The sequence below is a fragment of the Cherax quadricarinatus genome, chromosome 8 (assembly GCF_038502225.1).
Source record: "Cherax quadricarinatus isolate ZL_2023a chromosome 8, ASM3850222v1, whole genome shotgun sequence".
In the NCBI taxonomy this organism is placed as follows: domain Eukaryota; kingdom Metazoa; phylum Arthropoda; class Malacostraca; order Decapoda; family Parastacidae; genus Cherax; species Cherax quadricarinatus.
In genome coordinates this window covers 7706732-7728317 of record NC_091299.1, presented here as the reverse complement: position 1 = coordinate 7728317, position 21586 = coordinate 7706732, and the positions used below count along the sequence as shown (strand labels likewise).

General features: G+C 40.2%; 1 protein-coding gene across 10 annotated transcripts in view; it reads right to left on the bottom strand.

The window, feature by feature from the left end:
- Nucleotides 1-21586, bottom strand: part of LOC128685375 (collagen alpha-1(XVIII) chain) — an 836546-nt gene that overhangs the window by 84058 nt on the left and 730902 nt on the right. For all 10 annotated transcript variants that reach the window (XM_070082820.1, XM_070082822.1, XM_070082821.1 and 7 more), the window contains 2 exons: nucleotides 19241-19395; nucleotides 18965-19117 (listed from right to left, as the gene is read on the bottom strand). In XM_070082820.1, the coding sequence (XP_069938921.1) occupies nucleotides 18965-19117; nucleotides 19241-19395 (308 nt within the window). The remainder of the gene's footprint in view (nucleotides 1-18964; nucleotides 19118-19240; nucleotides 19396-21586) is intronic.

Genomic DNA, 21586 nt, shown 5'->3' with positions numbered 1-21586 from the left:
GGGAGGCGGTAATTTCATGCACTGGCCAGGGAGGTATACCATCTTTTAGGAGTGAAGAAGAGCAGAATGTAAGTGTGGTGGAGGTACGTGAGGCATTACGTAGAATGAAAGGGGGTAAAGCAGCTGGAACTGATGGGATCATGACAGAAATGTTAAAAGCAGGGGGGATATAGTGTTAGAGTGGTTGGTACTTTTGTTTAATAAATGTATGAAAGAGGGGAAGGTACCTAGGGATTGGCGGAGAACATGTATAGTCCCTTTATATAAAGGGAAAGGGGACAAAAGAGATTGTAAAAATTATAGAGGAATAAGTTTACTGAGTATACCAGGAAAAGTATACGGTAGGGTTATAATTGAAAGAATTAGAGGTAAGACAGAATGTAGAATTGCGGATGAGCAAGGAGGCTTCAGAGTGGGTAGGGGATGTGTAGATCAAGTGTTTACATTGAAGCATATATGTGAACAGTATTTAGATAAAGGTAGGGAAGTTTTTATTGCATTTATGGATTTAGAAAAGGCATATGATAGAGTGGATAGAGGAGCAATGTGGCAGATGTTGCAAGTATATGGAATAGGTGGTAAGTTACTAAATGCTGTAAAGAGCTTTTATGAGGATAGTGAGGCTCAGGTTAGGGTGTGTAGAAGAGAGGGAGAATACTTCCCGGTAAAAGTAGGTCTTAGACAGGGATGTGTAATGTCACCATGGTTGTTTAATATATTTATAGATGGGGTTGTAAAAGAAGTAAATGCTAGGGTGTTCGGGAGAGGGGTGGGATTAAATTATGGGGAATCAAATTCAAAATGGGAATTGACACAGTTACATTTTGCTGAGGATACTGTGCTTATGGGAGATTCTAAAGAAAAATTGCAAAGGTTAGTGGATGAGTTTGAGAATGTGTGTAAAGGTAGAAAGTTGAAAGTGAACATAGAAAAGAGTAAGGTGCTGAGGGTATCAAATGATTTAGATAAAGAAAAATTGGATATCAAATTGGGGAGGAGGAGTATGGAAGAAGTGAATGTTTTCAGATACTTGGGAGTTGACGTGTCGGCGGATGGATTTATGAAGGATGAGGTTAATCATAGAATTGATGAGGGAAAAAAGGTGAGTGGTGCATTGAGGTATATGTGGAGTCAAAAAACATTATCTATGGAGGCAAAGAAGGGAATGTATGAAAGTTTACACATTGTAACTTTTACAAAGAAATAAACTTTATCTTATCTTATCTAACTAATCCTAAGCTAAGTTTTGCCTGAGATGCTATGCATTCTCTGGGTCTTCAGTTTATTGTATGCCCTGTGCAGTAATACTGAAATTTAGGCATCCTTTCCAGGATACAGTACTATATACCCCAAATGGCACTCTTCACTTTATATCACTCTCTAATATACCCTTACCTCACCTACGGTATTTGTGCTTGGGGATCGACCACAGCCAATCACTTTAAACTTTTAACCCTTTGAGGGTCGACAGGCCCTCTCCGAAACTCGTTCTCAGGTCGGCCAAATTTAAAAAGAAAAAAAAAAAAAAATTCTCTTATGAAAAGATAGAGAATCTTTTCCCGATCATAATGACACCAAAAGTTTGAAATTTGATGGAAAACTTACGGAATTATGCTCTCGCGAAGTTAGCGGTCTTGGGGATGTTTACGCATTGGCGATTTTGCCCACTTTGAGCCCCATTTTCAGCCAATTCCACTGCACTAGTCGACAAAAAACATGAATATTTCGCTAGAACTCCATTTTTTCTATCGAATGGGTGCAAGAAACCACCCATTTATGAAATTCAACTATCCAGTACAGTGGTCAGAATTTAGCAATGTTGCCAATTTCATACAAATTTCAAAAGATGCCAATTTCCGAATAGGGTCCAGAATAAACAAGAAAGACATTCCTGGCACTAAAATGACATTTCCTCTGGTCATTAGTCATGTCTCAAAGCCCCTCTTACATTCTTTTGCTTTCCACTTTGAATTTTTATTCTCACAAAAAATATAAGATTTACTGTTATGCAGACTACTGCATTAGTGTAAAAAATGGTATAAATATTATTGGCGCACTTGTGAAAGAATATTAGACTCACCAGTTGACGTGTATTGGACCATTGGCACGATTTGTTTACTTTTGAAATTTGGTAAAAATCGAACATTTCTGCTACTTTGAGCTCAATTTCAAGGTATCTTTCATTGTAAAACCAGTCAAAATCATCTCAATTTCTGTAATATGTCTTCCATTCTATAAAATGAGACCAAGAAAACTAGAATACAACAATAAATACCATACGAAAATACAGTGCAAAGTCGCTGTTTTATTCCAAAAAAACTGTCAAAGTTTTTTTTTCTCATTATGCACTGTGTGCTGCAGGATTTTTTTTAGACTGTGCACACTGACCACATAGACCCATTCTTTCATATGAAGGCCTACCAGCTTTCTCCCACTAGATTTGAGGGCGCTAGAATTTAGGCGTAATAGTATACGTCAAAAACCCTGGGTCCGAAACCCTCAAAGGGTTAAATAACCCAACAAAAAGCAGTGGTGCAGATGATCACAAACTCCTGCACCAGACAGCACACCCCACCACTCTTCAAGAGCTTGAACTTACTTAATATACAAAATACACACACTTATTATCATGCCTACTATATATACAGAACATTAAACTCCAATATAAACCTTCTGCTCAAACTCCTAGACAGCTACAATAGAGCACACAGGCACAACATGAGGCACAAAACACTTGACATCCCTCATGTTTATCTTACACTATGCAAAAATGCTGTGCACATTAAGGGCCTGAAGATCTGGAACCCTTTGCCTGAACCAGGAAGAGGTCCTCTACTTACAAATCAATTTAGAACTATACTTAAAAATCATCTCATTTCTCAATAATAATCATACGCACACTATGCTGATCTCTAACCATATTTGAAGTAACTCTCCCAAATATTTTATTATCCCTTATTTATTAAACCATTATTACAAACCTAAAAATGTATGTTTGTATCATAAATTGTACCAAATTCACCTTAAACCAGCAAATATTAGAGCCTACTGTGGTTGGGTGGAGGAGTTTGCATCATTTGCATACACATATTGAGTTCTGTTACTAAGGTATGACTTTAGGTGGTTGAGGGAGTGGCGTCTGATACCATAGTGCATTAATTTGGAGTACAGTAGTTCATGGTTGACTGTATCGAAAGCTTTATGTAAATCAATGAAAATGCCCAGTGGGACTTCTTTCTTTTCAAGTGCGGTATATATAAGTTCTAGCATGTGTATGATAGCATCATTTGTGCTTTTATTATTTCTGAATCCAAACTGACAAGGGTTTAATATGTTGTGTGAAACGAGGTAGGAATAGATTTTATTTTTTTTTATTATCACACCGGCCGATTCCCACCAAGGCAGGGTGGCCCGAAAAAGAAAAACTTTCACCATCATTCACTCCATCACTGTCTTGCCAGAAGGGTGCTTTACACTACAGTTTTTAAACTGCAACATTAACACCCCTCCTTCAGAGTGCAGGCACTGTACTTCCCATCTCCAGGACTCAAGTCCGGCCTGCCGGTTTCCCTGAATCCCTTCATAAATGTTACTTTGCTCACACTCCAACAGCACGTCAAGTATTAAAAACCATTTGTCTCCATTCACTCCTATCAAACACGCTCAAGCATGCCTGCTGGAAGTCCAAGCCCCTCGCACACAAAACCTCCTTTACCCCCTCCCTCCAACCCTTCCTAGGCCGACCCCTACCCCGCCTTCCTTCCACTACAGACTGATACACTCTTGAAGTCATTCTGTTTCGCTCCATTCTCTCTACATGTCCGAACCACCTCAACAACCCTTCCTCAGCCCTCTGGACAACAGTTTTGGTAATCCCGCACCTCCTCCTAACTTCCAAACTACGAATTCTCTGCATTATATTCACACCACACATTGCCCTCAGACATGACATCTCCACTGCCTCCAGCCTTCTCCTCGCTGCAACATTCATCACCCACGCTTCACACCCATATAAGAGCGTTGGTAAAACTATACTCTCATACATTCCCCTCTTTGCCTCCAAGGACAAAGTTCTTTGTCTCCACAGACTCCTAAGTGCACCACTCACTCTTTTTCCCTCATCAATTCTATGATTCACCTCATCTTTCATAGACCCATCCGCTGACACGTCCACTCCCAAATATCTGAATACGTTCACCTCCTCCATACTCTCTCCCTCCAATCTGATATTCAATCTTTCATCACCTAATCTTTTTGTTATCCTCATAACCTTACTCTTTCCTGTATTCACCTTTAATTTTCTTCTTTTGCACACCCTACCAAATTCATCCACCAATCTCTGCAACTTCTCTTCAGAATCTCCCAAGAGCACAGTGTCATCAGCAAAGAGCAGCTGTGACAACTCCCACTTTGTGTGTGATTCTTTATCTTTTAACTCCACGCCTCTTGCCAAGACCCTCGCATTTACTTCTCTTACAACCCCATCTATAAATATATTAAACAACCACGGTGACATCACACATCCTTGTCTAAGGCCTACTTTTACTGGGAAAAAATTTCCCTCTTTCCTACATACTCTAACTTGAGCCTCACTATCCTCGTAAAAACTCTTCACTGCTTTCAGTAACCTACCTCCTACACCATACACTTGCAACATCTGCCACATTGCCCCCCTATCCACCCTGTCATACGCCTTTTCCAAATCCATAAATGCCACAAAGACCTCTTTAGCCTTATCTAAATACTGTTCACTTATATGTTTCACTGTAAACACCTGGTCCACACACCCCCTACCTTTCCTAAAGCCTCCTTGTTCATCTGCTATCCTATTCTCCGTCTTACTCTTAATTCTTTCAATTATAACTCTACCATACACTTTACCAGGTACACTCAACAGACTTATCCCCCTATAATTTTTGCACTCTCTTTTATCCCCTTTGCCTTTATACAAAGGAACTATGCATGCTCTCTGCCAATCCCTAGGTACCTTACCCTCTTCCATACATTTATTAAACAATTGCACCAACCACTCCAAAACTATATCCCCACCTGCTTTTAACATTTCTATCTTTATCCCATCAATCCCGGCTGCCTTACCCCCTTTCATTTTACCTACTGCCTCACGAACTTCCCCCACACTCCGTCTATGAATTAATTTTTCAAAGATTTTAGAGAGCAGTGGTAAGTTAGATATTGGTCTATAGTTATTCAAGTCAGCTTGGTCACCTCCTTTATGGATCGGAGTGACCCTCGCTATTTTGAGGATTGTTGGGAAGGTAGATGATTCAATGGATTTGTTAAAGAGCATTGCAATAATTGGTGACAATACTTGAGAAGCTTTTTTGTACATAAAAGCAGGCAAGTTGTTTATGTTTCCTGCCTTGTTTTTAAGGGTGTTTGGAGCAGGTGTTTGGGGCAGGAGCTGGAAGATTTTCCAGACAGTGGTCTATTTTCAAAAGCTGTTCCTGGAACTGTTGAGAAGTTGCATCTGGAGGCTTGAATACAACCACAATGACCAGGTTTTGGTTCTCAGTCTTTACTGCCAAAACTTCATCTACATTATTTGAGGCATTTAGTAGTTCTGAGCATATCGACGACTCTGCGACATACAAGCCAACCCTCCCCCCTTTTGCCTGTTCACTCTGTCACATCTGTATAGGTTATAACCCAGGATCCACATTTCGTTGTCAAGGAGATCCTTTATGTGGGTCTCTGTAAAATCCGCAAACAATGCATTTGACTCTGTAAGCAGTCCACGAATGAAAGGTATTTTGTTGTTCGTTACTGGCTTTAGACCCTGTATATTTGCAAAGATGAATGTCATTATATTGGTGGTATGGATGGGGGGGGGTATCTTTTTTTTCCTGGCACTAATATCTATTGTTTTGGAGTGGAGGCCATTGACTGTGATTCCACTCCAGAAATGATCGGAGTTGGTGTATGATTTCTGTCATTTCCTGCCAGTTTTTTTTCCTTCCTGGTGCTTAAAAACCCTCTTTCTCTCTGGACTAGTTGTGGCTACTCAGGTTTTTCCATGGTCTGGATGTTCTGTATCTTCTTGTCCCCTTTAGGTGGTGTACCTGATAATATAAGTTATAGCATTGTCTTTCCTGAACTAAAAGAGTGACACATTTCAGTGTGGAAAAGCTTACAGGAAGGAAGGTTGCATTTTCCTGTTGTCATATGGGCATGGAATTTTCTGGGGTGTTCAAAGGTGCATGTCCCATCTGTTTTTTCCAGATATTCCATGCCTGCAGATATCTAATGCATAGAATTTGCATAGGTCTGATTTCTGTTTGCCTTGGTTTTTTCGTGACTGCATTCCGTATTGGTGCATGTTTTTCAGCACTAGTATAGGTCCATATCCCTTTATCCGAAATTCTGAAATTTGAGAAGTTTCAAAAATTGAAGTTTTTTCTTGGAGGTGTATAAATGGAAAACAGGATGTAAACAGTGGGGATGTAAACAGTGTGCTAAAAATATCTAGCCTAGCCTAGACCTACCTAGCTTCTGCTACTAGGACAGATGCCGTGCTCCTTCCTTGGTTGGATAAACATGTTAGGTTGGATAAACATATTAGGCTGGATAAACATATGAGTGAGAGGGGTTGGATTTGAGTAGGACTTGCACATGAGTAAATAAAACTATCATAGCTTATTGCTTGGGTAGCATTGAAAATTGAGTTGGGTAAATATTCTGTTAGTGGGATGGATTGTGAAGGACCTGCCTAGTATGGGCCAACAGGCCTGCTGCAGTGTTCTTCCTTTCTTATGTTCTTAAGTGAATGTGACCTGACCTGACTAGGTTAAGGCATTGGCTTAAGCCGGTGGGAGAATTGGACCTGACTCGCATGGGCCAGTAGGCCTGCTGCAGTGTTCCTTCTTTCTTATGTGTGGAGCATCAGTCATCTCTACATGATTCCAACGCTGCCACATGGCAGCACTGACAGCCAGAGTGACATCGGTTGTGTCTCACATGCATATGCTGTTCACTGAGAACAGCAGACACATGCTCCTGGTCTATAATTATCCCATTATTTAATTTATCAATATATTACTCTATAAATAAACCGTAGTACTGTAGTATTTGTAGTCTCTTGTAGCCACTCCGTTATTCTTTGCCTTTGCCTGTATAGGGAGCACCTTTCTCTTTCTAGTTTACATCTTCTTCTCCTTTTCCTTAACCCTTTGACTGTCACAACCCCAAATCCTGAGGTATCTCCTGGTGTCAAAAAATTTTTGAAAAAAAAAAAAAAAAAAAAAAAAAAAAAAAAAAAAAAAAAAAGTATCTTTTCCCGATACAAATTAAAAAATATGTTCTTATACAAATTAAAAAATATGCAAATTTCAAAATAGGGTCCAGAATGAACAATGCAGACATTCCTGGCTCTAAAATAACATTTTTTTTGTTCATCAGTCACGTCTCCAGGCCCCTCTGATATTCTTCTTGCTTTCTATTCTGAATTTTTATTCATACAAAAAATAGAAGATTTACTGTTATGCAGACTACTGCAATATTATAATAATTGTATAAACAATGTCAACCTTTTCATGACTGCATATTAGAATGGCTAGTTGGACATTTATTGGACAATGACATCATTTGTTTACTTTTGAACATTGGCAAAAATCAAAATCACCTCTATTTCTATATGTTTTCCATTCTATCAAATGAGACCAACAAAACGAGAATACAACCATAAATACTATACGAAAATACACCACAAAGTCAGTGTCTTAATGCAAAAACACGGTCAGAGTTTTTTTTTTCTCATTATGCACTGCGTGCTGCAGGATTTTTTTATATGGTGCACACTGACCACACAGACCCATTCTCTCACATGTGGGCCTACCAGGTTTCTCCTGCTTGATTTAACCCTTTGAGGGTTTTCGTCGTACTAGTACGTCTTACGCGTAGGGGTTTTTGACGTACTAGTACTCATAAATTCTAGCGGCCTCAAATCTAGTGGGAGAAAGCTGGTAGGCCTTCATATGAAAGAATGGGTCTATGTGGTCAGTGTGCACAGTCTAAAAAAAATCCTGCAGCACACAGTGCATAATGAGAAAAAAAAAACTTCGACCATTTTTTTTTAATAAATCAGCGACTTTGCAGTGTATTTTCGTATGGTATTTATTGTTGTATTCTAGTTTTCTTGGTCTCATTTTATAGAATGGAAAACATATTACTGAAATTGAGATGATTTTGACTGGTTTTACAATGAAAGGTGCCTTGAAATTGAGCTCAAAGTAGCAGAAATGTTCGATTTTTACCAAACTTCAAAAGTAAACAAATCGTGCCAAGCGTGCAATACACGTCAACTGGTGAGTCTAATATTCTTTCACAAGTGCACCAATAATATTTATACTATTTTTTACACTAATGCAGTAGTCTGCATAACAGTAAATCTTATATTTTTTGTGAGAATAAAAATTCAAAGTGGAAAGCAAAAGAATATAAGAGGGGCCTTGAGACGTGACTAATGACTAGAGGAAATGTCATTTTAGTGCCAGGAATGTCTTTCTTGTTTATTCTGGACCCTATTCGGAAATTGGCATCTTTTGAAATTCGTGTGAAATTGGCAAAATTGCTAAATTCTGACCACTGTACTGGATAGTTGAATTTATAAATAGGTGGTTTCTTGCACCCATTCGATAGAAACAATGGAGTTCTAGCGAAATATTCATGTTTTTTGTCGACTAGTACAGTGAAATTGGCCGAAAATGGGGCTCAAAGTGGGCAAAATCGCCGATGCGTAAACATCGCCGAGACCGCTAACTTTGCGAGAGCATAATTCCGTAAGTTTTCTATCAAATTTCAAACTTTTGGTGTCTTTATGATCGGGAAAAGATTCTCTATCTTTTCATAAGAGAAAATAATTTTTTTTTTTTTTAAATTTGGCCGACCCTGAGAACGAGTTTCGGAGAGGGCCTGTCGACCCTCAAAGGGTTAAAGCCGCTAGAATTTTTGAGTATATGTATATACGTCAAACACGGTGGCTCATAAGACATATAGAGTGGACCCCCGCTTAACGATCACCTTCCAATGCGACCAATTATGTAAGTGTATTTATGTAAGTGCGTTTGTACGTGTATGTTTGGGGGTCTGAAATGGACTAATCTACTTCACAATATTCCTTATGGGAACAAATTCGGTCAGTACTGGCACCTGAGCATACTTCTGGAATGAAAAAATATCGTTAACCGGGGGTCCACTGTATATACGACCGAAATAGTCAAAGGGTTAAAGGAATATGCCTTGAGCATACCTCGAGTGCCACAGAGTTAATTTGTTCTAGGCATAGGTTTGGGTCTGTGCTGCTTAGGCTATCTTCCCAGTTTACATCACTTAGGGTCTGGTTTACTTGGTCCGACCTTATGTTTTTGTTATTGAGGTTGAATTTGGTGAAGGGTCTCTCGTGACTGATCACAGTTTATCGGTCTGAGGCCCCACGCATACATGTCTGTACCTCTATTATACTGTGATCTAAGTACAGTGGACCCTCAACTAACGGCAGCATTAAGTAACGACAATTTCGTCTAACGGAGCTTTTTGCCATAAAAAAAATGTCTTAACCATTGGCGAAAAACTCTACCAACGACGTTCGTCCAGAACATGTCCATGTGCCCAGAGCACGGCCTGAGCGGGCGGCACAGCCACTCCACGACTCAGTGTGCCATTGTTTACAAGGTGTTGCGGTCGGTTTCCACGTGTGCCTCTCACATATTTTGGATTATGCCACTGTTTTTAGTGCTTGTAACTGCTAAATAAGCCACCAAGGGCCCCAAGAAAGCTTCTAGTGCCAAGCCTGTGTTAAAAAGGGTGAGAATTATGATGGAAATGAAGTAGATCATAGAAAAATACAAGAGTGGAGTCCATATGGCTGAGTTGGAAAGGCAATACAACAAATCACATTCAACCATCAGTACTATCTTGGCGAACAGACAGGCAATCAAGGAAGCTGTTGTTAACAAACCATACCCCGGCCGGGATTGAACCCGAGGTCAGAGAGTCTCAAAACTCCAGCCCGTCGCGTTAGCCACTAGACCAGCTAGCCACAATAAGATTCGTCCAACTAGGTATATTTCTACACCATAGGAAGGTTAGCACAGGCACCACTGTGACCACAAATGCAAGTTTTTACAGACGAATCTCCAGCTAGCGTGGCCGTGACGAACTCTAGCTCAAGTCCCTTCACTGCCGTCAACATGACTCACGAAATCGTAATGACACGATTGCAAACAAACCATACCCCGGCCGGGATTGAACCCGCGGTCAGAGAGTCTCAAAACTCCAGCCCGTCGTGTTAGCCACTAGACCAGCTAGCCACAATAAGATTCGTCCAACTAGGTATATTTCTACACCATAGGAAGGTTAGCACAGGCACCACTGTGACCACAAATGCAAGTTTTTACAGACGAATCTCCAGCTAGCGTGGCCGTGACGAACTCTAGCTCAAGTCCCTTCACTGCCGTCAACATGACTCACGAAATCGTAATGACACGATTCCAAACAAACCATACCCCGGCCGGGATTGAACCCGCGGTCAGAGAGTCTCAAAACTCCAGCCCGTCACATTAGCCACTAGACCAGCTAGCCACAATAAGATTCGTCCAACTAGGTATATTTCTACACCATAGGAAGGTTAGCACAGGCACCACTGTGACCACAAATGCAAGTTTTTACAGACGAATCTCCAGCTAGCGTGGCCGTGATGAACTAGCTCAAATCTCTTCACTGCCGTCAACATGACTCACGAAATCGTAATGACATGACTGCAAACAAACCATACCCCGGCCGGGATTGAACCCGCAGTCAGAGAGTCTCAAAACTCCAGCCCGTCGCGTTAGCCACTAGACCATACCCCGGCCGGGGTATGGTTTGTTTGCAATCGTGTCATTATGATTTCGTGAGTCATGTTGACGGCAGTGAAGGGACTTGAGCTAGAGTTCATCACGGCCACGCTAGCTGGAGATTCGTCTGTAAAAACTTGCATTTGTGGTCACAGTGGTGCCTGTGCTAACCTTCCTATGGTGTAGAAATATACCTAGTTGGACGAATCTTATTGTGGCTAGCTGGTCTAGTGGCTAACACGACGGGCTGGAGTTTTGAGACTCTCTGACCGCGGGTTCAATCCCGGCCGGGGTATGGTTTGTTTGCAATCGTGTCATTACGATTTCATGAGTCATGTTGACGGCAGTGAAGGGACTTGAGCTAGAATTTGTCACGGCCACGCTAGCTGGAGATTCGTCTGTAAAATCTTGCATTTGTGGTCACAGTGGTGCCTGTGCTAACCTTCCTATGGTGTAGAAATATACCTAGTTGGACGAATCTTATTGTGGCTAGCTGGTCTAGTGGCTAACGCGACGGGCTGGAGTTTTGAGACTCTGACCGCGGGTTCAATCCCGGCCGGGGTATGCTTTGTTTGCAATTGTGTCATTACGATTTCGTGAGTCATGTTGACGGCAGTGAAGGGAATTGAGCTAGAGTTTGTCACGGCCACGCTAGCTGGAGATTCGTCTGTAAAAACTTGCATTTGTGGTCACAGTGGTGCCTGTGCTAACCTTCCTATGGTGTAGAAATATACCTAGTTGGACGAATCTTATTGTGGCTAGCTGGTCTAGTGGCTAACGCGACGGGCTGGAGTTTTGAGACTCTCTGACCGCGGGTTCAATCCCGGCCGGGGTATGGTTTGTTTGCAATCGTGTCATTACGATTTCGTGAGTCAAGCTGTTGTTGTGAAAGGTTCAAATATGTTTTCAAAACAGAGACTGCAAATAAGTGAAGAGGTAGAGAGACTGTTATTGGAATGGACAAATGAAAAACAATTATCAGGTGACAGTGTTTCTCAGTCTATAATTTGTGAAAAGGCAAGGAAGTTGCATGATGATCCCATTAAGAAAATGTGGTAAGGCATGGTGAGGCAGCCAGTTCAGACAAAAATGCAGCTGAAAAATATGTGAAGGACTTTAAGGAATACATAGAGACTGAAAACTTAAAACTTGAACAAGTGTTTAACTGTGACGAAACAGGCCTGTTTTGGAAGAAAATGCCAAACAGGACCTACATTACTCAGGAGGAAAAGGCTCTCCCAGGACATAAGCCTATGAAAGACAGGCTGACATTAATGTTGTGTAGTAATGCTAGTGGTGATTGCAAAGTGAAGCCTTTATTGGTGTATCACTCTGAAACTCCCAGAGTGTTCAAGAAAAACAATATCATCAAGGGTAATTTATGTGTGCTGTGGAGATCAAACAGTAAGGCATGGGTCACTAGGGAATTTTTCTTGGACTGGTTTTATGGTGTGTTTGACCCCACTGTGACAAAATACCTCCAGGAAAAAAAATTGTCACTCAAATGCCTCCTGGTAATAGACAATGCTCCTGCTCATCCTCACGACTTGCAAGAGGAAATTGCAGGGGAATTTGGTTTTATTAAGGTGAAGTTTTTGCCTCCTAATACAACTTCTCTCCTCCAGCCCATGGACCAACAGGTCATTTCAAACTTCAAAAAACTCTACACAAAAGCAGTGTTTCAAAAGTGCTTTGAAGTGACCTCAGACACTCAACTGACCCTAAGAGAGTTTTGGAAAAATCACTTCAATATCCTCAGTTGTGTAAGCCTTATAGGTAAGTCTTGGGAGGGAGTGACTAAGAGGACCTTGAAATTTGCTTGGAGGAAACTGTGGCCAGAATGTGTAGAACAGAGGGATTTTGAAGGGTTTGGGGCTAACCCTCAGGAGGCTATGCCAGCAGTGAAAGCTATTGTGTCATTGGGGAAGTCCTTGGGGTTGGAGGTTTGTGACAAGGATGTGGAAGAGCTGGTGTAGAATGATGAGGAAGAACTAACCACTGCAGACCTGCAAGAGCTTCAGGTGCAACAGCAACAGATCAAATCTCAGGAATGTTCTTCAGAGCAGGATGAAGAGAGACGAAGGAAGATGACTTCGTCAAGGATTAGGGAAATGTGTTCAATGTTTACAAAGGTGCAAGCATTTATCGATGAATTTTAACCTATCACAGAAGTTGCAAGCTGCATTGGCAGCATGTACAATGACACTCTTGTGTCCCATTTTAGGGAAATCCTAAGGGCTCGTGAGAAACAGAGCTCTCTGAACAGTTATTTTGTGTGACAGGGGTCCAGTGACTCTCAAGCTGGTCCTAGTGGCATTAAAAAACCAAGAAGGGAGGTAACCCCACCAAAGGACTCGGTACCTGAAGTCCTTCTGGAAGGGGATTCTCCTTCCAAGCAATAGACAATCTGAATTTTCCCTGCTGCTGGCACATCACTCATCAACAACTCCACAATAAACGTAAGTGGCATTTAATTATTGTTTATTTTGCATGTCCCATTCCTTTCCATATAAGGAAATGTATATTTCATGTAAAAAAAATTTTTTTTTTCAGACTTTGGGGTGTCAGGAACGGATTAATTCTATCTCCATTAATTCTTATGGGGAAAATTAATTCAACCAACGGCAAATTCAACTAATGGCAAGCTCTCTGGAATGGATTAATGCCGTTGGTTGAAGGTCCACTGTATATTGTTCATCGTATTTCTACAAAACTGTACACTTTTCGTATTTCCTCAAGATCGTGCACTTTTCTTATTTCCTCAAGACTGTGCACCTTTTCGTATTTCAAAAGGAATTTTAACAGCTAGCCTTTCACTTTCACGAGCTTCGAACATTCACGAATGCCCAGCCGCCCAATATTTTACAATATTTTATGATGTTTTCATGTGCTTTATGATTGTTCATAGTTCAATAGGTTAAGGAAGCAGTATTGTTAGGCTAAGTAAATGCTATTATTATATTTCCCTACAATATATTTGAGCATCAAAACATTCGCGAACACTTCAGTACAGTATTATTATATTTCCTTACATCATATTTGCGCACCAAACATTCGCAAATTTTCAAGATTCGCGAGGTTCTTGATCCCCTAACCCTCACAAATGTGAAGAGCCTCCTGTATTCAGTGATATAACTAGACTATACATCAAGTACACTAGCAGGTTTAGGAAGATTATTAATACGAGCTGACCTGCATGGTAGGATCCTGGCGACTACATCAAATTGTTATACTCCTTCACTCTCTAATATTCCCTTACCTCACCTATGGTATTTGGGCATGGGGATCTACCATGGCTAGTCACCTCAAACCTTTAATAACCCAACAAAAAGTAGCAGTGAGGATGATCACAAACTCCAGTGCCAGACAACACACCCCATCTCTCTTCAAAAACATGAACTCACTTAATATACATAATATACACACTTATTATTGTTCCTACTACATACACAGAACATTAAACTCCAATATCAACCTCTCCGCTTAAATGTTACTTCACTATTCACTGATTTTTGTTTTTTTCTCCATGCTTGTCACACACTCATCTGCAGGGCGTTTCAATAAAAAGCTGTCCAAGGAGATTTGTTTCTTCCTCTCTTTCAGAATGTTTCAGAAATGACTTACGCAAGTGTCATTACATAGCTCCAATGCATTATTATTATTAATTAGTAAGTATGTATTCTTATAATAATACTCTTGCTTACCATTTGGAATTTTTATTCACACAAAAAATAGAAGATTTACTGTTATGCAGACTACTGCATTATTGTAGTAATTATATAAATAATGTCAACCTATTCGTGACTGAGTATGAGACTGGCCAGGTGGACACGTATTGGGCGGAGATGTCATTTGTTTACTCTTGAACATCGCCAAAGAATCAAACATTTCCGCTACTTTGAGCTCAATTTCAAGGTACTTTTCATTTTGAAAGCAATCAAAATCATATCTATTTCTGTAATATATCTTCCATTCTATCAAATGAGATAAAAAAAACGAAATACAACCGTAAAAACCATATGAAAATATACCACTAAGGGGCGGCTAATAGCTGAGAAGTGAACTCCATTACATATTTATGGTTCGATTTCTTTCAATTTTGGTGTACGTTAAGAAGCAACTTTCCATCATACATTGCCCAAGTTTCAATAAGATAGTCCAACAAACAACTGAGATCCAATTCCCTAGATCAAGAGCAAGAGCCCCTCTCCAGCATCCATGCTGGCATCTTGAAATTTCACTTGCATCTGGAAGCAAAAAAATCTACCAAATGACTTCTCATATCTTGAAAAACTCACAAGTTGGGGCACTCATAAGTAGAGGTTCCACTGTATTAGGTTAAGTCTGCCCGAAATGCCTCGGCATGATAGTGGCTTTCTTTGCTCCAATCATACTATGATATGTAAACACACACTGTAACCTTAGCAAAGAAATAAATATTTTATTTTTATTTTATTTTATTTGTACAAACATGTATCATGCTGAAATAAACTTCTTATTCTTATTCCAGGCACAAAAAGAACATCTCTTCTATTCATCAATCATGTCTCCAGGCCTCTCCTATGTTACACTTGCCTTCCATATTGAATTAATTATCACACGAAAAATGAAAGATTTACCCTATTTCTCGGATAATAAAGTATGACCAGGAATGATTGGTCATGGTTTACAGCATCCCAATGCTTGAGTAAGACCTCGTAAAACCCATAAAACAGAGTGAGGGTGTACAGAGGGGCCTTAAAGGAAAGTATGACCTGCCTTCTGGCCCTATAACTATTTTAGCAGTAATGATTTGGTATTAATCCGTTCCTGAGAGCTCATCGTAAACCAAAATTATCCGAAAAGCGAATCAATTTTCCCCATAAGAAATAATACTGTGCCTTGTGGAACAGAGCTTTTCACCGTAGCTGCCTCGGACTTTACTTTGTTGACGACTACTCTCTGTGTTCTGTTAAGGAAATTATAGATCCATCGACCGACTTTTCCTGTTATTCCTTTAGCACGCATATTACGCCATGGTCACACTTGTCGAAGGCTTTTGCAAAGTCTGTATATATTACATCTGCATTCTTTTTGTCTTCTAGTGCATTTAGGACCTTGTCGTAGTGAAATAGTTGAGACAGACAGGAGCGACCTGTTCTAAACCCATGTTGCCCTGGGTTGTGTAACTGATGGGTTTCTAGACGAGTGGTGATCTTGAACCCTTTCAAAGATTTTTTTATGATATGGGATGTTAGTGCTATTTACAGCATCCCAATGCTTGAGTAAGACCTCGTAAAACCCATAAAACAGAGTGAGGGTGTACAGAGGGGCCTTACCCATCCTCAGGAAAGTTGGTAAAAATTTAATATTTCCACGATTTTGAGGATGATTTCAAACTGCCTTCTGGCCCTATAACTATTTTAGCAGTACAGTGGACCCCCGGTTTGTGATATTAATCCGTTCCTGAGAGCTCATCGTAAACCAAAATTATCGAAAAGCGAATCAATTTTCCCCATAAGAAATAATGGAAATCAAATTAATCCGTGCAAGACATCCAAAAGTATGAAGAAAAAAAAATTTTACTACATGAAATATTAGGTTTAATGCACACAAACTGAAGAAGACATGCACAGTTTGTAGTACTCTACTAACAATAGAATACATGACACTTACCTTTAATGAAGATCTGGTGATGATTGATGGGATGGGAGGAGGGGAGAGTGTCGAACTTATTGTTTTTCAGCTGCTTTTTGGTCCGAGCTGGCAGCCTCACCATGCCTAATCACACTATGTATGCCACTACGATTCTTAAATTTTTCAAACCCAACCTTTGCTGGCCTTAAATTCACTGACATCACCACTAGTTGCAGGCAATTTCTTTACCAAATCGTCATGCAACTGCCTAGCCTTTTCACAATGATCGCTTGAGAGATGCTATCTCCTGCTATCTGTTTTTCATTTATCCACACCAATAACAGTCTCTCAACATCTTCTAACACTTGCAGTCGCTGTTTCATAATCACAGTTGCACTTTTTGCAACAACAGCTTCCTTGATTGCCGTTTTCCTGGTCACTATAATAGCGAGGGTTGATTGGGGTTTTGTATACAACTTGGCCAGCTCCGACACATGCACTCCACTTTCGTACTTTGCAATTATCTCTTTCTTCATTTCAATAGTCATTAGCACCCTTTTTCTCGAAGGGTTGGTACTAGAAGCTTTCTTGGGGCACATGGTGACTCATTTTGCAGAAACAAGCACCAAAAACACTGTGATAATATGGAATGTACCGAATGTATCCTTAGATGCGAGCACACTGGCTGGCTTGTAAACACTGGCACACACAGGGCAGTTCAGGCCACATGTGGACACGTCTCGGACGAATCGCGTATGGCGGGTTTTTTAACGGGAGCCGAGGCAAAATTTTTGTGTTAAAATGTATCAATACCGGATTTATTGGATACCGATGCCATCGCAAACCGGGGGTCCACTGTATATCTTCCATTCTATCAAATGATACAAAAAAAGACATCCTAAAAAATGCCTCAAATTCGCTGTTGTAAATCAAAGAGGTCAGTTGCTTTTCCCATCATGCACTGCATGGGGCAGGATTTTTTTTTATACTGTGCACACTCACCCGACAAACCCATTCTCTCATATCTAGGCAAAAATTTACTGCTCACAGTTTATGTGAGTGAGCTGAACTCATGTGATGGACCCTGGCATCATTAATGTAGTTCTATGTGATGGACAGTGAAAGGGTTAATGACAAGTGGAAAACATAATGTAGTTTTTCCCTTTTTGACAGATATTTGGTTTATACTTCCGAGATCGTATTACTGTACAAAATAAACATGCATCATCGCTATGTGACTGTCATCATAATGGCCCAGAATCAGCGCAACAAACACAGTGGTAAAGCGAGCATGAGAAGTTTATTCAAGTAATTATTGTGAATAAATGGTTTACAAAACTGACACGTTGATAAGTGAGACACTTTTGCAACATTTGCATATCTTTACTCTGGAAATGTTTCACCATATCCTGTCAAACACAGCAACATCTTGGGTTCTTGATGCAGTGATTTCTTCAACACTTATCTAATTTATAGACATGACCTACTTCCACTAGTGCCTTTGTTTGCTAGTGACTCCACTTACCACTGCTCCACCTCATCTCTCATCAGTATATAAGCCCCATCTCCATGAATAAGCTGCACTTTTGTCAAGAATAATGGACTGACTCAAGGTTGAGGGACTCATTACCTCGAACTTCTCTTATTGCACCATTTTCTACATTTGACTCAAGAAGCCAATGTGTGGCAAAACATTTCCAGAATAAAGATACACAAATGTTGGAAAAGTGTCTCATTTATCAAATGATTCTTGCAGAGTTCCTACAGTATAACAAAGACTTGTAAGTTTGAGGTTTATATTGTTGCGATTCTAGTCTGACATATACAGAGTAAAGGAAAAGTAGAAGCAGGCTGATGGCAATGACATGCTCCTCACATCAAGTTGTTTCCTTAGTCAACATTTGGTGGCATTGTATTATGGGGCTTTTGACTGTAACAGAGAGCTTAAAATAAAAATGTAATGTTGGATTTAATGTACTGTCTGATGGTATAGTATGTCAGTAATATTCAGTCTTGCTAGAACTGTTCTTCTACTCTAAAACTGCAGGCCACTGGAAGTAATAGCCCAGTTGATCAAACAATAAGGAAGCATGGCCTCAGGTTGGGATGCATGAGTAGAAAAACCCTTGAAACCAGTCACAGGTACTTTACAGAGGTTTCTAGTATATCAGTAACTTTCAGTCTCACTAGAGTTAATCCTGTATTTTCAAGGAAATTACTAGTGATAACAAGGAAGCAATTACTAATATGTGTGACAGTAGTTTAGATTATTATTATATGAAAAACAAGCAGTAAACAAAAGGGTCATGTAGCATACAGTCAGCTTGCTAATATGAGACTTGGTAGCACATCAACAGTCATTCAATATGATTAAATTCAACTGCTTGCAAGGTTGAAGAATAACTGGAAAGCATTTATGTAGCTGGAAAGGTGGAAACAAGAACTGGAACATTTTTGACAAGTAGGATGATGCGACAAAAGGTGATGAGCATGCCAACCTTGACTACCGTGATGTTGGTTCCATCAGGTTGAACCAGAAAGCTGACTGGGCCGGGGGGACCTGCATCACCCCTGTCACCTTTTTGCCCTTGGGATCCGAGAGGTCCCACTTCTCCCTTGGCGCCTGGATTTCCTGGTTCTCCCTTTGTTCCCTGAGCAACAAATAATTACATGGTTTAATTGGATTTATGAGTTACAAAGAATGACAAAAGTTTTGTAAATAACATCGGCATTCTGTAATACCAATATATTAACATATGACATTGTTGGCTGACCTTACGTCCAGGAAGACCATCCAGACCCGGCTGTCCTGGCGGGCCAATGTCTCCAGAGCTACCCTTGATGCCCTGGATCCCCTTGATGCCTTGGATTCCCTGTAGACCTGGAGGGCCTGGGAGACCAGGAGGTCCCTGAAGACCTCGACCCTCTTCTGTGATGTATGACAAAAGTGGTATGGAAGGAAGATCCTCAAACTACATAATCCTGCCTGAACCACTAGAGAGAAAGTGGCTGCTAGGTAAATTTTTAAAAGGTAATAGATAATCTTTGGGACTGTTCACATTTTCCTCATCACACATAATGTAGAAAGGTAAATTTCTTACAAAGTTATGTAATACAAATAGAAGTACAGTATTTAGGTTTAGTTTCATTGTTATAATAGTTATTAAAGTTATAGAATATGTATTATAATTTATATTATTTATTTACCCTAGCAGAGACTTCAAAATTAGGAAAGCAGAGTTAGTTTAATATAAACTCCAAAGTTTAAGTATAATATTATTACCGTCCATTCAAGAGGAAAGCAATAAACCTGTTAAGGATTATATATCAACTAGGAATAAGTGACAGTCAGATTTGATCCAAGGAAAGGTAGGGTAGCTCCAATTCCTCAAATCAAGAACCCTTCATTAGCATATACTACATCAAAACTGTAATTCATGCTAAAATAAAATTATTATTATTATTATTATTATTATTATTATTATTATTATTATTATTATGAGGCCCCTCCCTTGAAGGGTTATATATGATATTCACACTTGAAAGTGGCCACTCTCTGTCAGTAACAAAACATAATATAACAACACAAATAACAGCTGTTCAAGTAAAAGCTTCACTTGGAGCTCCAATAATTTTGCTTGTGAATGAACTTGAGCTAAATCTATTACATACTCTGCTCACAACAGATAATTTGTAGAGTACAAAACAGTCTATTAGCTGTGAAGGCTTTCTTCATTCCAATATAAGAACCAAGTATTCTTCCAACTTCATCCCACACATGGTGCAGTGCCAGAAAGCTGAAGAATTCACCAGTATATCACCAAGAAGAATCACATCCCTTAAAATTGTGAGAACAATGTCTTGCAATCCCAATACAGTATGTTATAGCAGCAAAATATCATCCAGCAACCTGAATTCAGGTGTTAGGAAGTGGTGGACCATAGATGCCACCGACATCTCAAGCTAGGGTTCTAAGGTCATACTTTGTTTCTGTTCTGGAGACGGGCAATTTTGAAATTTCAGGCCCAGAAATCAGCACATGAACAAATGGTCAATAGTGGAGGCATTCATAGCATTTACTTACACTGGGTAAATAATTTTCAGAGCACAAATGATGCCAAGTCTTGAAAGAATGTGCAGCAGTTACAGACCTTGAGAATTAATTGTTAGTGAACAGGATCATAGTATGGAATTGACCTACTGGCATGTCCCAGGAGATTCCTGGTCTCAAGCCTTTTTTACAATGTAAGGAAGAGGTTGGCCATCAGAGACGAGCTGGTAACATAAACATTTGTGCAAGGTTGTGTATGATTAATAATTGCAGAGTCACTGCAGCACAAAGAAGCTATGAACCTGGATGTGGACCTACATGGAGTAGAGTCCACATTAAATGAATAGCTCAGTAAACATAAAAACCATAGCTTTTCAGCATCATCCTTTCAAAATTAAAGGAAATTACCAACAGGCTCTCAACAGTTTTTTAGAAGGCATCCTGAACCATCTTCACATCTCCCATGCAGTTCAATACCTCAACGTGCCCTATATGACATCGAAATGTCACCAGAATAATCTGGCTACAGGGATACAACAGCAAAGCCCAAGGCCAAGGAATATCACTTGATAGACATGTGCTGGAGGAGAAAACTGTACTGCACAAAAGTTCACTCAGCTGAAGCAACAGCATCAGACATGTGCAATCTTGGTACCGGTGTATACCAGCTTCACAAGTGGAAGATGAAATACAGATCCATCACTTGATGAAGCTGTGGAACCAGACAGTGTGGTGGCAGAGGTAAGTAGGTTTACCTGGAGTATACCTGGAGAAGGTTTCGAGGGTCAAAGCCCCCTCGGCTCGATCTGAGACTAGGCCTCATGGTGGATCAGGGACTGATCAACCAGGCTGCTACTGTTGGCTGCACGCAAACTGATGTACAAACCACAGCCCGGCTGGTCAGGTACTGACTTTAGGTGCCTGTCCAGTGCCTTCTTGAAGACAGCCAGGGGTCTACTGGTAATCCCCCTTAGTGAATATATGGTCACAATGAATAGCAGTGGCTGTTTGTTTTTCCACTGCTCCACAGCTAGCATCACCTGAGGCTCACTCATCCAAAGAAATCCTT